The following is a 16060-nucleotide window of genomic DNA, read 5'->3' on the forward strand; positions in this document are numbered from 1 at the left end:
AAATGACACTTTTCAAAAGGAAGCTTAGTCATAATACAGGAATCTGAAGGCGGCTTGTAATGTCACGGGAGGGTAGTGTCACACCTAAATGTCCAGCAGGATGTTATCTGGATGTAGTATTTAAGTTAACGATATTAGCTCTGATAAACATTATCAGTGTACAAGATTGCATTAACAAACATAGGTGTTTCCACCTGCGTATTTTTGTCAGGGAGGGTAGCCATGCTTACTTAGCCGGAATCTGATCACAGTGTAAGTTTGCTAAAGAAACTTAGAGGTGTGTGTTTTCTCAAAAGCTCGCCATGTTCAACTAACTACCGCACGGCTTCTGAACTGGATGGCTATTTTTCACCAGTCTTTCTAAACTGGATTTGCACCAGGTAAGAAAATTATGTTTGGATGCAAGAATTTTCTTCTACAATTACTTGTTCATCTATTATTTTAATAATGAAGATTACTCATTTACTTAACAATAAAGAATATTCAGTTTGTTTTGCTTCTCAAAACTGTATATATCAATGTAATTGTGACAGTCAAATTTCAAAATTTGTGTTGTCTTTCTTTGTAGTCAATTATTAATTTACAAGTAAGTTTTAGTATTACTGCAGAATGACGTGAGTGTACATTATTACCATCTTGGAATAGGTCAGTCCAAATGAGTTTAATGTTTTGTGCACTTCCACTTACAAACTTGGGTGTTTTACACATAATAATGATACAAATACACAATAGTTTAATGTGTTAGTCTTAGTATGAGAAATGTAAATGGATATAATATAAAACAGTAGGTATATACATAACAAAAAGTCATATAAAAATAGTGAAGTAAGTAGTAGAGCTCACTCTTACACGATTTGATCCTGCATCACATTTCAGACACATAAAGCAAAGATGTCACTTTACTGTAATTGACACATCAAAGAGATCGAAGTATTAATCAAAATAAATTAGTACTCATAAGGTAAAAATGAAAAAATTGTCATTAATTAGGCATTATTTGGTAATATTTAATGTGCTCATTTCAGATTAAATATATTTTGTACTTTTACTTTATATTTTTGTGAACTTTTGCCCTGTTTAAATACAGTAATTAATATCATAAATACTGCGTCACTTCACAGTTCATTTCACTTTCACTCTGCTGATACTGGCGAGAGTTAACAGTGGTAATGTGCTAAACCAGAATGGCAGGTCCTTCAGTGCCATGGCCCTTTAACTCTGGAATTCTCTTGACCTGATCTCTCTGTGGGGTTTCGTCCCTCTTTACATTCAATAAATATTCCTTTTTTTTCCATTGCCTAGTCATTTTTTTAAAGAGACCTTGGGATTGTTAAAGGAGCTATATAAATGAAACTTATTATGTTATTATCATTATTAAATAGGACTGACAAGGTTATCCTACTCTCAGTTACTTCTTACAAGTCCTTCTGGAGAATTCCCATATGCTATGAGATCACTTGAGAGATATAATACCTCCAGAATGTTATGGGTTTTCCCCTGGCCATTCTCCCAGTGAGTGGTGCCTGGTAAACCTCACAACACGTTAACAAACTTCTTGAGGCGGCTACTTGTGACTGGAGATGCAGAGGCTCTCCTATATTACTAAGCATCTTACTCTATCGAACAGAGTGAGCTCAACAACCTGATGTAAGAAGCTCGTTTTAGCTGTTTGCATTTGTGATCTTATTTGTATGGACACCTTCTGAGAGCTCCTGACCATTGATCGGATAGTCTGACCAGTAAGTCGAAATGTTCATCCAAGGACTTAGCTTTTCTTCACCATCATGTTGTTATTCAATGTTAGCAAAACTGCTCCCAAACTGCTGATGCGTTAATTCATTCACAATCATCACATAAGTGTTACATTGAAGTCATTCATTTTCAAATGAAAATATGGGGCATTGCTTTAGGAAGAAAGACTAGTGTCCAGCATCCTAACTTGCGTCTGTAAGTGTTGTATATATATTGATATAGAATCTTACAGGAGAAGAATGTGAAGATAAAACTGCATGGGTTATTAATTTATTTTTAAACCTGGCATCATGCCTTTCACTTATATTATAGAACACAGTATTAATTATTCTGCCTACTATAAAGAAAGCACAAACAACCAAGTTGAAGAGTTGGGGAATCCGTCCTCGCTTACTGTAGAAATGGTGTTTGTAAATACTGGGCAGACATGAAAGTTCAAGTACAGACAATGATACACTGACAGGCGAACATTTTATGGAGTGGGGACAGAAATGGAAGGGGAATGCTGGGAAAGGAGTCGCTGAGGAACATGGAATGTAGTGACATCATCATTGGGGGACCAGAGGGAAGGAAGGAACCCGGAAGTGGCTCGGCCTGCTGGCTAGGGTTTTCGGGCCGTATTCATGGTGGCGTTTTCTCATCTTTCCTGTTGAAACAAAGAGAGAGTGGTTAGTACACTGCCGTCGTCCCCTGACTTGCGATTTCGCACTGCTCTTCAGGTCCTTAAGCTGTTCCCTAAATGCTCGTGCGTGACACTACATTAAATGGTAACACAACAGGTTTTATTGCCCCAGACATTCAACTTGAACCTTTGTTAATTTCCTCCTTCTTTCATTAGCAAAAATTTCATTCAAATTCATTAATACAATATTTTAGTTTGATGGCATTTGCCTGGAGCTTCACTGACCCCTGACAGGGCTCAAGGCTGATTCCCATCTGCTAGGATGCTATGAGGTCCAGATTTGTATCCGGGTGTTTCAGGTGTTATGTTCCTGCTGGTCCTTTAGGAAACCATCACAATGGCTGTCCACCTCATAACTTATAGCTTCTTACTCTATATGTATTCTTAGACTGCTATGTCTTTTTACAGATGGGTGAACCATTTTAATAAACAAATATGACATTCCAAGTCTGTATTGAACATCAATCACATGAAGAACATACCTGACATGTCTTTTCTTTTCTTTCCCCAAGGTTTGACATTGACTAGGTTACCCATATATCAGAATGAATTGGGCATTTCTGGAAGGACTAATAAGTGGTGTTAATAAGTACTCAACTGGCTTTGGCCGGGTGTGGCTTACAATGGTCTTCATTTTTAGAGTCTTGGTGTTTGTGGTAGCAGCTCAAAAAGTATGGGGTGATGAAACAAGTGATTTTATTTGCAACACCAGGCAGCCAGGCTGTGAGAATGTCTGCTATGATAGTGTTTTTCCGATCTCTCATATACGTATTTGGGCTTTGCAACTGATATTTGTGACCTGCCCTTCTCTGCTTGTTGTAGCCCATGTGAAATTTCGGGAAGAGAAGGACAAAAAGTATGCAGCTGGGCACAAAGGCTCCCATCTTTACAACAACCCTGGAAAAAAGCATGGTGGACTGTGGTGGACATATCTCCTGAGTCTTGTTTTTAAGGCTTGCTTGGATGCTATATTCTTGTACATCTTATACTACATCTATGAAGGCTATGATCTACCTCGGCTCACCAAGTGTTCTCTTCCACCATGTCCCAACACTGTAGACTGCTTCATTTCTCGCCCCACAGAGAAAAGGATTTTCACTATGTTCATGGTGGTCACATCGGCAATTTGTATTGCTATGTGCCTTGTAGAGATTTTCTACTTGGTCAGCAGACGCTGTGTGAAGCTTTACAATCGGCGGCAGATGATGTACAGCAAGACCATAGAGTGCAAAACCAGTCTTCAAAGCTACAAGCTGGAGAATAGCTCAGAAAATACTAACTCAGAGTGCCTAAGTGATACTCCTGTGTCAAGACACAAGAAAACCTCAGATCCTAATACAACTATATAAATGAGATTTCAAAAGTTTTCAATTATTGTACCTGTTTGGAAGCAAAATGTAATTTTTTACCTTATCATATGATCATTTTTTGCATTTGGAAATTACCAGCTAAAATTATTAAACAGACAGAAAAACAAACAAGCTAACATTTGATATACAACATGGAGACCAAGTGATCAATTCATAGAATAAAATGTGTAAAGACAAATTCTTATGGCTTATGGGAGAAGTCTACAGGACCTACAAAGTACCGGCCTTCCAAATCACCGGCTTGATAAAGAGAAACGATGAGATCAAAGAATTTGGCATTACTTGTTTGAATGCAAGTCATCATTAAACACTAATGCACATTAGTCAGTTTTGGGTGCAGTCAAAGTAAAATAATTACTTAGTTGTGTATGTTGGGAACATCTTCACTGTATGTACCATAATGCTAAATACACTTTATTATTGATTTTATAGACCCTTTCTCTTTGCTTATTAATAAAGAGTACATGTTCACATATTTATGCTGGAACCAAAATTGTGCATTCTTATTATAAGTGTGGTGTACACTTTTAGAAAACTAGCAGCACTATATTTTAAAAACATCTCCAAGTCAAGTATATGGTGAGAAAGTTAACAGAGTTAACTCTACACGTTCATGCAGGCTGATATTTATTTCAGAGTTTTCACTTTATGTTTGGCATGTATTACATAATGCCATGGAGGCCAATGTTCCACAAAAGCACTTTTATTAAATAAATAATGGGAAAGAATGTACAAATGGGAGAAAACAAAGAGCACAAATAATCAGAAAAGAAAGAAAACACCATTGTCTCTATGGGCCTACTTTAATAGGTATTCAGCTTTCTCTGTCCATTTGGATGGTTTGCTCCAAAACACTCGCTTTCTCTCTATTCATGAAATGGCGTCTCTTTCTCACTCTAGCTGAGCACATAACCAACTTCTCAGACCCCACGAACTAAACTTGGTTAAAAAGCTTTAAACCTCACACTGGGTTCAATTTTAACGTCTGAATTAGTTCTACATTTGGTCCAGGTACATCAGGCTAGAACTTCCCCTAGTGGCTCCAGATGTTCCTGTGCCTTCAATTATACTACAGGCCAAGTTTCCAAGTTCTGTTAAGAGATAGCATGATCCATTATGCCCCCTACAAGGTATTGTCTGTCCACTGCTGTTTAATCCCTGATCTCACTCTGTCTGTTGCAACAGAGGGCAATAAATCCTGGTAATTTCTTGATCAATTATCCACTAAACATTTTTTAATCTAAGTTGCACTTCTCTCTCTTTGGTGCTAGTGCCACTGCTTAATGCAATTAGAAGGCACCCAGAATATACAGGGGGCATACGCCCCTGTTGGTGTTCATCTTGGCAAACTGCTGGTGCCTTTTCCTCTTAGTGTTAAGGCTTTTGACATTTTGTGTCCTTTTCTATTGTCACATTTTACTGCCTGCAATTCCCTCTGACTCAATCCTCAGATACACTCTGTAAAGGGAAAAAAGGTAAGGAAATGGATTCTGGAAGGGCCATTTATAGCTATTGAGAAATTTTTGTACTTAGTCTTTTGTGGTTTGGGTTCATTACAGTGAGATCTAGGAAATTGTATAATAGCATAGTTCAAACAGCAGTCCTGTCGAAACAAAATGAATGTGCCACACTAGCAGATGACCATAACTGTGGCTGGGGATACAGGACATCTCCATTAGCAAAGCCATCAGGTTCAGTTATGTTTCCAGTCTAACCAAGGATGTGGGTACATGGGTTGAGATACACGTGAGGGGTAAGCCTTGGCACACAGTTGAGGTTATCCGGCCCTCAGGTACACTAAACGTCACAGAAATGATTTACTTTTGCCGAGTGTTTTATTTTAGAGCATTTTTGCTGTTGTTTTAAGGAAAATCTGAAATGTAAGAGAAAAACAAAAAAATCTGCTTAATACAGGCCTGTTGGTTTTTCCTGTAGGATTCTCATAGGACAAATAATAAGTTAGGTGACTTTAATAAAAACAGGATAAAGATTAGCTGGTTTAAAACTATTTTAGGTAACAAACAGCAAATCATCAATAGTTTGTTTCTTTTTCTGAAAAAAATACCTTAAAAAGCTAATTTGCTTGCCTTATCACTTACGACAGAAGGCTATAGTAATTTTAGAAAATTCCGAAGTTTTTTTTTCTTGACCAAACACATAGTATCCAACTCAATGTTTATGACACAGGTCAGTTAACACTTCTGTCCATCCATTAGCCTTCTGTTCTTTATCTTGTTTATACAGTTGAGGGCTTACCCTGGCAGCAGTAGGTACCGGCTGGGCACCAATCCATCACAGGGCATACTTATGTGACTATCCATAATTAAACTAGCATACATACATATTGAGAATATAACAGGAAAATGCATGCAGACACAGAAATAATGTGCAAAACTCCATACAGAACATGCAGGAATTTAAATCTGAAGTAGTAAAATACGATACCATTAATAACGATGGTGGATCTACCATCAGGCCGTTCTGGGTGTGCAGACAGAGGCCTGTGACGGCAAGATGCCTTTTCACCAATAATACCCAAATCACGACCAAATGGTCATGTATCCGACAGTCAGAATGACTAGGTTGTAATAACCCTATTGCATTAAACAACCCAGTGTTCACAGTAGAAGATTTACGAATTCAGTTATGGAATCAAGCTTTTCAGAAGTGAGAAGCTCAGATTCGAAAGGAGTTTTCCATTAAAATTATTTTGGGGCAGAGAATGGCATTAAATGAAATCTGTGACTCCTCTTGCTTCCACTTTTCACAGCCTCATTCCAATACTAAGCCCTGAAAATGTGTGTTTCCTTAAATGAATTATTCAACAGAAGTTGCATTGGTGAAATTAACTTAAACAATACAATAGAATGTGATACATGTGCATGCAGAGGAGACACAAGACAGCATAAGCAGATATTTATACCCACTGTGTGATACTCATCTGTTACTGTTTTTTTGACTAGCACCACAAACAAGAATCAGGTTGATTTAGTGGTTAGAAGTGATTTTCCATTATAAGCAGGAATGCCTAGGGAGAGGTCACCTGCACACTGAAACATCAAATATAAACAACTTTTGTAATTACCAATATGGAGGATACTGAGATGCCAATTATACTTTCCCTGCTTTTCCCACCAGCCATTTATACTACACCCGTTTCCTCCAGTTTCTTTTATCATTCATTAAATATTTCAGAAGTCATAAACTGAATTAAATTAAATAAATAACTTTAAATATTAAATAAAATAAATTACTTTAAATGCTGGGCGGCACGGTGGCACAGTGGGTAGCGCTGCTGCCTCGCAGTTGGGAGATCTGGGGACCTGGGTTCGCTTCCCGGGTCCTCCCTGCGTGGAGTTTGCATGTTCTCCCCGTGTCTGCGTGGGTTTCCTCCGGGCGCTCCGGTTTCCTCCCACAGTCCAAAGACATGCAGGTTAGGTGGATTGGCGATTCTAAATTGGCCCTAGTGTGTGCTTGGTGTGTGGGTGTGTTTGTGTGTGTCCTGCGGTGGGTTGGCACCCTGCCCGGGATTGGTTCCTGCCTTGTGCCCTGTGTTGGCTGGGATTGGCTCCAGCAGACCCCCGTGACCCTGTAGTTAGGAATATAGTGGGTTGGAAAATGGATGGATGGATGGACTTTAAATGCTATCACCCCAAACCTATTGGCCTATGCAGAGAAAAGTCCATTTTGTTCCCAAATAAGAATCTTTTTCCACATACATTGCTGAGTTGAATTCAACTGAGCCATTTTATCGATAGATAGATAGATAGATAGATAGATAGATAGATAGATAGATAGATAGATAGATAGATAGATAGATAGATAGATAGATAGATAGATACTTTATTAATCCCAAGGGGAAATTCACAATTTAGTGACTCATTAATAACAATAATACTAATTTATACCATTCAACTGTGAGTACACTTGTAAAAATAAGACTCTCTTATCATTTTATCAGTCAACAGTGTGTCCACCCATTAGTTCATCCATCCATTTCCTTATCATGCTTAATATTGTTTCAGGTTTTGTAGGATTGCACAATACAAAAATGAACCCTGGATTGCAAGAAGGTCCATCAAAGGACACATTCTTCTTTATTGTGTCTAAGGAAATTGGAATACCTGGAAAAGATATGTGACGATCATGCAGATACCACATAGATTGTAACTATATTAGTGTGTTTAAACACAGTCTCCAGCAGCAATGAGGCAGCAATGCTAACTAACCACAGCACCACTCTTGCACTGTCTAAAATAACAAAGATGTAATGATAAAATTCCACCATTTCTAAACTAATATAATACTGTTCTATGCACTATTCTGTCTTTCTATTGTGGTGATTATTTTTTTTTTTGTTTTAGTGGACAACAAGCTATACTCACATTTGTATGCAGTGAAAAATATTTTAAACATGTAGAATTTACAAATTTAAGTCAAGCTTGTTTCCTTGTGATTAACTGTACTTCATTAACTGCATTAAACTGTTTTTGTTATGTCTTATGTTGTAATAAAAAAGGTTTTCTCTGTAACAGGAGAAGGGATGAAATAAAGGAGTAAGAGGGGGGGTTGGTCGCTTCAGTGCAAAACCAGCTACAAAGATTGGAATGTTTGGGATGATAGCGAAAGAATGTGCAAAAACTTGCTTCTCATAAAGAGTTTCAGAATGTTATGGGAATACAGTCAAGGCCATGTACTTGTTTTTCACTTCGAGGGGCTTCATTGCAAGCAACGCTTGTTATTGTGTGTCTTCTGATACTAGGCACCATCTCAGTGAGGGCCAAGTAGAAGAAAAACAATAAGATGTCCCGTGGGAAGAAGGTGTGCAGAAACTGATCACTTCTGTATACACTGCTTACACGTAAGCCATTTTGGGTAAGGACACTCAATTAGTATATAAGGGAAGGTTCCGCCCTCAGTTTCTTCGGAAGCTCAACCGTGGGGAACGTGCACACCGCCCGGTATTGGACCAGGCTCACGAGTTGATCCTCTGACGAGACTGACACGCGGGCTCCCTCAGTCTACTGGTCTAGGATGATGGCTCTGGGTCTTTTGATATTACTGTAAGTATAGTATAAGTCATATATATATATTACTGTAAGTCAATAGTACAATTCCTATATCTGCATGTATATTGCTATTATATTGTATGTAACTGATATTATATTTGAACAAGTAAACAATTGAAGTATTGGACCTTTCCTCTCTGATTCTTGCCTGCTTATTTTCTGTTAAAACCTTTGAACCATTTTCCCAAACTAAAACATTTTGGCGTAGTCGGCAGGATTTTGGGGAATTTGGTAAAATATTCAATTACTAAGTGAGGCAAAGGAAATCAGAGATGTTTAAGAAATGTCAGGTGTCTGTAAAGGAACCCATAACGGGCTTGCAGACGCGGGGGTGGGTTTTGCTAACTGTGGTTAAAAATCTGGACAGTCTGATAGACGAAAAAGAAAGGGAGATTAAGAAAATGCAAATGGACTTGGCGGATGCGTTAGGGTGGGCCTCAATGGCCGAATCCCAGGTAGCTGTATTATTGCCGCGGGTACAGAGAGCCGAGGGGATGTCGGAAAAGGCAGCCTTTTGCATAGCCAAGGTGATTGTGAAAAAGAAGCGCAGACCGGATGTTGCGAAGATCAAAGCGTTTGTAGCGTTTGTAGTTAACGTCCATGAGTGGGATCCTGAAAAATGGGACGGTAACATTTGGGATGATGATTATGAGGATGATGACGGACCCGATGCAGGGTCGGTAATTGATCCTCTGCCTTTACAGGCTAAACCCGTGATGCGTCGCAGACTTTATACTGATGCACAGGGTAATGTTAAGATAAGGAGAAAAACCGGCGCAAGAGTAAACACTAGAAAGGAGGAAAGAAAGCCAAGGGTAAAGGAAAAGGGAAAAATAAAGGAAGGACTTTATATCCCGTTGAAGAATTAGAACGCGCAGCACGAGATTGTTAGGGATGGGGCCAAGCACAGGTGAGAGCCCTAAATTGGCATGATGCGGACATTCGACCTTTTGTACCGGTAACGATACATTGGGAAAATAAAAACAAACAAATAGTAAAGGCTCTCATCGATACGGGTGCGGAGGCCACTTTGATATATGAGAATCCATCTAAATTCAAGGGGAAACGATTGACAGTGCAGGGGATTGGGGGAACGGACATCCCTGCCACTCAGGTGACGGTGATGTTACAAATTGGTCAGTTGCCCGTGAGACCCTACCCCGTACTAATCACCCCAGTGAAAGAGTATATAATAGGGATGGATCGTCCACAGGTGGCAAATATGCTGTAATCGCATGCTGGCATACAGCCTGCAAATGTCAGCGTGCATCAACAGCATTTCTGAAGTTTTTTAGGTGTACGGTAGAATCAACTTTTACAGCTGTGTTTTCTTCGCTAAAAATGGAGACAGCAGTAGTTGCAACAGAAACTTTAACGGCAACGTTAACTGTAGCAGTAGCAATAAAGAGAGTCGAATCGGAGGCCGTTGTGCTTTCCTCGAGGAGGGCGGAGTCAGCTGCAGCAGCTGCGCTAGTCAAAGACGCAGATAAGCCGTCTCTGCATCAAGTGGAGGCAAAGGCGGCTGAAACAGAAAACCTAAACTTTTCTGCTGGTCAGACAGATTGTGTATGGTTAATAATTATAAAGCAAATAGATGGGAAAGCAAGAGAGAGGAGTAATACCTGGCTAAAAAGTCACGAGCAGCTAGCAGTACACGTAGCGATGCATAAGGAGAATGCCATACGGATTAAACAACGACCGCTCAGTGTTAAAGTGTGTGCTTTGATTTCGGGGTCTTTTGACCCTGAGGAACAGCAGTAGAACTTAAGCTGGTTATTGGGAGCACTCCTTTCAAAGCCCCTGTGTTGATTGTTGCTGCAGAGAAAACAATATGTATATTGGAGACGTCAGTTTACAAGTAAAGCTGCTATAATGTGAGGGTTACTTGTATGTAGTAATGAAGGAAAGTGTAAGTGACAATATGGTGTGCATTTGTTTAAATGCAATAATTGGTATGAAAAATGGCATGTGGCAGTATAAAAACAGCCAATGCCAAATTGCAAGTTAAAACAGAGGACTGAAAGAAAAGGAAAAGAGTAAGAATGTTTTCTTCCATTTATTCTCTACTGCACTGCATTCTCTGTATAATTCTGAGGTTTAAAAATGTTATACCAATAGTTAATTCATAACTTTTTGTAAAAGTAACCAGTGCTAAGATAAGATTTGATTTAGACATTGAATGTGGAGAAACTGGTGGATTTGTATAGCCATTGTAGACTGCAGGGCATGAGTTGAATAATGTGACTGAAAACTAAGTGAATTAAAGAAAGAAATCGAGGAGATGAAAGCAAAGCACGTGTTTGTATATGAAAGCTTTTGAAAGTACTGCATTTGAATTAATGGAATGGCCATTTTAGCAGTTAGTTGGAATGAAAAAACTTATTGGTGTTTCAAGCAGCACATTCATATTGGGGAATAAGTAAATGAAAGGCAGTGGCTTACCATCCAGTTTTTGGAGCTCAGCATGTAAAACAAAGGGGTGAAAATCCCGAAGGGACACTACGGGCATGTATGCCCAAGATCAAGTCTGGCGCTAAAGGGAGTCACTGTGCTAGCAGGCGTAATCGACGCAGATTACCAAGGGACCGTCAAAGTTCTGTTACAATCCTCAATGGGGCATCCAATCAAATTGACTAAGGGAGATCGAATAGCGCACTTGTTAATAATACCAGTTCACATGGGAAAAGTGCAGGAAAGTACTGCACCAGTAGTTAAGACTGGCCGGAATGTGGGGGGATTTGGATCAACAGATGCTCCTAAATTGGTTAATGGGGTGAAGGTGTGGGTTAAACAACCCCATGAACCACCCCGCCCGGCAGAAATCATCGCAATGGGACAGGATTTGATTGTAACTGTTCTATACAATGGAGAAGAAGCATGGGTAAATGTTCCTGTAAAACACTGCTATAGACGGGAGTGAGGAGTGGGTGCAACATGCTGTGCTCTTGTTTTACAGAATTGGGGGTGTTCTGAATGAAGTAGGAGGCACCACATTAGGAGGCGAGGCAACGGAGACGACTCAGGTCCGATGGTGGTGGAACAATTCCACTAAATCTAGACGGCAGGAGAACACGACGTGTCCGGAGAATCAGTCTTGCAATGTCCTCACCATTACGACTGGTGACGGGTGCACCATCTACTCCTCGAACTTGAAGGTGCCGTGGGTAAAACCACAGAAGTATCTGATTGAGTGCTCTGAAAACTTAAATATTACCTGGACGTCGAAAGTAACTTGGTGTATGGGGCCCTGGAATGGTTCCAAGGTACAGTGCGAGGTTAATGCAACATCAGGCGAATACACCTCTAATAAGACTGGGCCCATTGGCTGGATCAATGCAACTGAAATTATTAACAGGACTATACCAATGCTTGCCATAGCCGTGTGGGCCAGAACCCCCATAACGAGACAGTCACATGTAGAACCAATAATTGACACATGTAAACTTGTTTCTATGACAGCAAAAAGGACTAAGGTTACATGGCAAGTGACGTTTCCACTGTTGCCACAGTGTAAGCGTGCTAAACGGGCATGGTATGACACTTTCTTAGGAGGGGTTGGCACCACCCTAGGAACTTTAAACACCATAGATAATGAAATAACTGCAAACAAGCTTGAGAATGTGGGACGACATACTCACAAAGTGGCAGACCAAATGGCTAGGTGGTTACCTCAGTCCATGGTCTCTCATCAGCAAACAGTAAACTGGGAACAACGCGCTTCAGATTGGATAATCATGGCTAGCAATGACACTCGATGGCTAAATGTCTCAACTTTCATGAACTGGACTGTATGCACTTTTAACATATTACAAGCACAGATACAGGACTAATAATATGCAAATATGGCAAGATATATGGAACATTAGCAGTAGCTTATGGTTAACGGTTAAACCTGAATATATTAGGTGTAATGATACAATATGTAATGGGTATTGGTTTCAATATAATGTTACCACTATGATAACCTTGTGTAGATATCACATTTTACCTGTTGTTGCACACGGATACCCTTTGGTGCTGCTTATTATTATTATTGCTTTAATGACTATATTCAATTGCTATGTGTTTTGTGTTTTAAAACGAATTAATAATAGAGCACAACAGACAAGGTTGCTGATTTTGCGCTGAGCGAGGGACCGATTGTAATAAAAAAGGTTTTCTCTGTAACAGGAGAAGGGATGAAATAAAGGAGTAAGAGGGGGGGTTGGTCGCTTCAGTGCAAAACCAGCTACAAAGATTGGAATGTTTGGGATGATAGCGAAAGAATGTGCAAAAACTTGCTTCTCATAAAGAGTTTCAGAATGTTATGGGAATACAGTCAAGGCCATGTACTTGTTTTTCACTTCGAGGGGCTTCATTGCAAGCAACGCTTGTTATTGTGTGTCTTCTGATACTAGGCACCATCTCAGTGAGGGCCAAGTAGAAGAAAAACAATAAGATGTCCCGTGGGAAGAAGGTGTGCAGAAACTGATCACTTCTGTATACACTGCTTACACGTAAGCCATTTTGGGTAAGGACACTCAATTAGTATATAAGGGAAGGTTCCGCCCTCAGTTTCTTCGGAAGCTCAACCGTGGGGAACGTGCACACCGCCCGGTATTGGACCAGGCTCACGAGTTGATCCTCTGACGAGACTGACACGCGGGCTCCCTCAGTCTACTGGTCTAGGATGATGGCTCTGGGTCTTTTGATATTACTGTAAGTATAGTATAAGTCATATATATATATTACTGTAAGTCAATAGTACAATTCCTATATCTGCATGTATATTGCTATTATATTGTATGTAACTGATATTATATTTGAACAAGTAAACAATTGAAGTATTGGACCTTTCCTCTCTGATTCTTGCCTGCTTATTTTCTGTTAAAACCTTTGAACCATTTTCCCAAACTAAAACATATGTCTAAAGGGAAGTTCTAACTTATTGAAAATACTACTCTGCTGCTTCTGGTTCAGCTGTGAGATTTTTAAAATTATATTTAGCATGTCTCCAATTTAATTTTGATCTGATGCACATTTACAATGCAGTGTTAATATTAATTTCAACATTCTAAATGCATACACTTCTCTGAATGAATTATCACCAATGCATTCACACACTTATACTTTTTAGAATTTTTATCTAAATCTAAAAAATAAAAAACAATAATAACAAAGTAGAACTGCAATATAATATGTAATTAGGCACTTTGTCTATCCTATAGGTGCTTCTCTGTCGTGCGTCCACTACAGCAAGGATTGTCTAAGACTCCCCAGCAACTCCTGCATGAATAAATAAATGAATAGTAAATAGGCACTGGAATATATAAGTTATGTATTATTTAACAGCATATGTCAAAATAAGTATCATCACTTTTTGTATGTGTGAATTTTTGGAAGCTGACGCTTTCATCTGCTTTTAAAATGACAGAGTGTAATGCAATACATTGGGAAACAAAAAAGAAAAACAATACTTATTGTGTTAAATAGAATAATCCATTCATTCATTTATTTTCTTACCTGCTTATCCTGTGGGTTATCCAGACAACACTCCACCCAAAGCGTGGACCAAGGCTGGATGGGCTGCCAGTCCTCTTATGGTTTATAGCAGTGTTTTCTGAACTATGAGTCAAGGACTAGATTTACTCGAAGATGTTTGTAATGGGTCGTCGTCACACGATTGTGCAGTAATGCTTTCTCTTTTGATAGCTTGTATACATTATGTCCTGATGCAGCAAATGCTGTCTAGCATCACTGGAGACATGTAAACTCAGGAGTGACGGGGGTACGTAAGACTAGATTGGACAAGTTATTTCAGGCATAACGGACAATAATGAAGACTGGATCTACCAATCTAAGAATATTTTTTGAAAAAAATCAAAGTACAAAGTTTTCATACATCTTCATTAATTTCGGGAGCCCTGAAACCAATGTTAACCTGTGAAGAACTCCAGTTTTGGTGGCACTTTTGTATGTTAAACACATTTTTTTCAGTGGCAAATGAAAACTATTGTGTGTTCACCGTTACAGCAAAAATCACTTAACAGCAGTGATAAGAAGTTTTGCCATACATTTAGCGTGCTTCTTGCCACAATATTTTATAGTGGTCCAATAAATCTCAGCCTACTGGCAGTGTGAAGGGCGTATTTGTTGGATCACTGAGAACTGTAGGAACACCAAAAAATATAAAAAGGGTGACACAGGCTATAGAGCTGAGCCTTTGACAGTTCAGCACTCTGTAAACCGGTAAGATTAAACATTTCAAACCACATTGTTCGTCAGGTTTTTTTTTTATCAAGATTGATCCTGTTTCCCAAATAAAATACATCCAATGAGCAAAAATTTGTTAGTAATAATTTAGCTGCGTGATACAACTTTTAAAGTAGTTTAGTGAATTGTCAGATTAAAACTGAAATGGTTAACTATTTGTGAATTTATTTACAAAAACGTATTGTTAACGGTGGCGCTCATCTGAAAAACTTTACTAAAAACATTAATTAGGACAAAGTAAATAAACAGCATTTATTATTTATTTTTAATACTTCATTTCTTATCCTGCATCGCCATAAGACAAGAGACTAAGAGGTCATTTATATTGTCCTTTCTATCCTCGAGAAGCTCTCATTACAAAGAATTTCTTTTTCTCAGATTTACTTAACACTGAGCATTTATACTCGCAGTGATATTCCTCAGGAATCTCTTCCATATTTTGAAAGGTACTTACTGTTTTTTTAACAATATATTTGCTTTCCACTTTTGTCTTTAAGTAATATGTAAGAAATATACTTCAATGGAACACAAAATCACCGTTTTATTATGATTATTATTATTATTTGTTTATTTATGGAAATAATCCTCTTCGTGTGTGCCATTGTTGATAATGACTTCTTATTTTGGGTCCTCAGATTAAAAAGTATCTCCGTCTATTGAATAAAATCAATTAAAGATTTATGGTATTGCTACATTACATTTAAGCTGGTGGCCCACAACTTATATGTAGCTGGAAAAGTAGTCCTGGATGTGAAAAGGTTCGGAATTACTGCCTCATTGTATTGCAATACGGAGACAAGCAACAAAATGCTAATCTTTGGAGGTCTGTGTATTGTTCATTTTTATGTTTATACTTTTCTTTTTTATGAATCCGCATTTTCCATTATTGGGTGTGCCACCTGACGCAAGGCAGAAACCAATCTTACTGAGCCAGT

The 16060-nt window shown here is 38.8% G+C and overlaps 1 protein-coding gene across 1 annotated transcript; it reads left to right on the forward strand.

The window, feature by feature from the left end:
* Positions 1-246: 246 nt before the first annotated feature.
* On the forward strand, positions 247-3920 carry gjb9b (gap junction protein beta 9b). Its single transcript, XM_028819741.2, has 2 exons — positions 247-380; positions 2947-3920. The coding sequence occupies exon 2, from the start codon at positions 2980-2982 to the stop codon at positions 3781-3783; it is 804 nt and encodes a 267-aa protein (XP_028675574.1). The 5' UTR covers positions 247-380; positions 2947-2979; the 3' UTR covers positions 3784-3920.
* The last annotated feature ends 12140 nt before the right edge of the window (positions 3921-16060 follow it).

Source organism: Erpetoichthys calabaricus, chromosome 14 (genome assembly GCF_900747795.2).
Source record: "Erpetoichthys calabaricus chromosome 14, fErpCal1.3, whole genome shotgun sequence".
Classification (NCBI taxonomy): domain Eukaryota; kingdom Metazoa; phylum Chordata; class Cladistia; order Polypteriformes; family Polypteridae; genus Erpetoichthys; species Erpetoichthys calabaricus.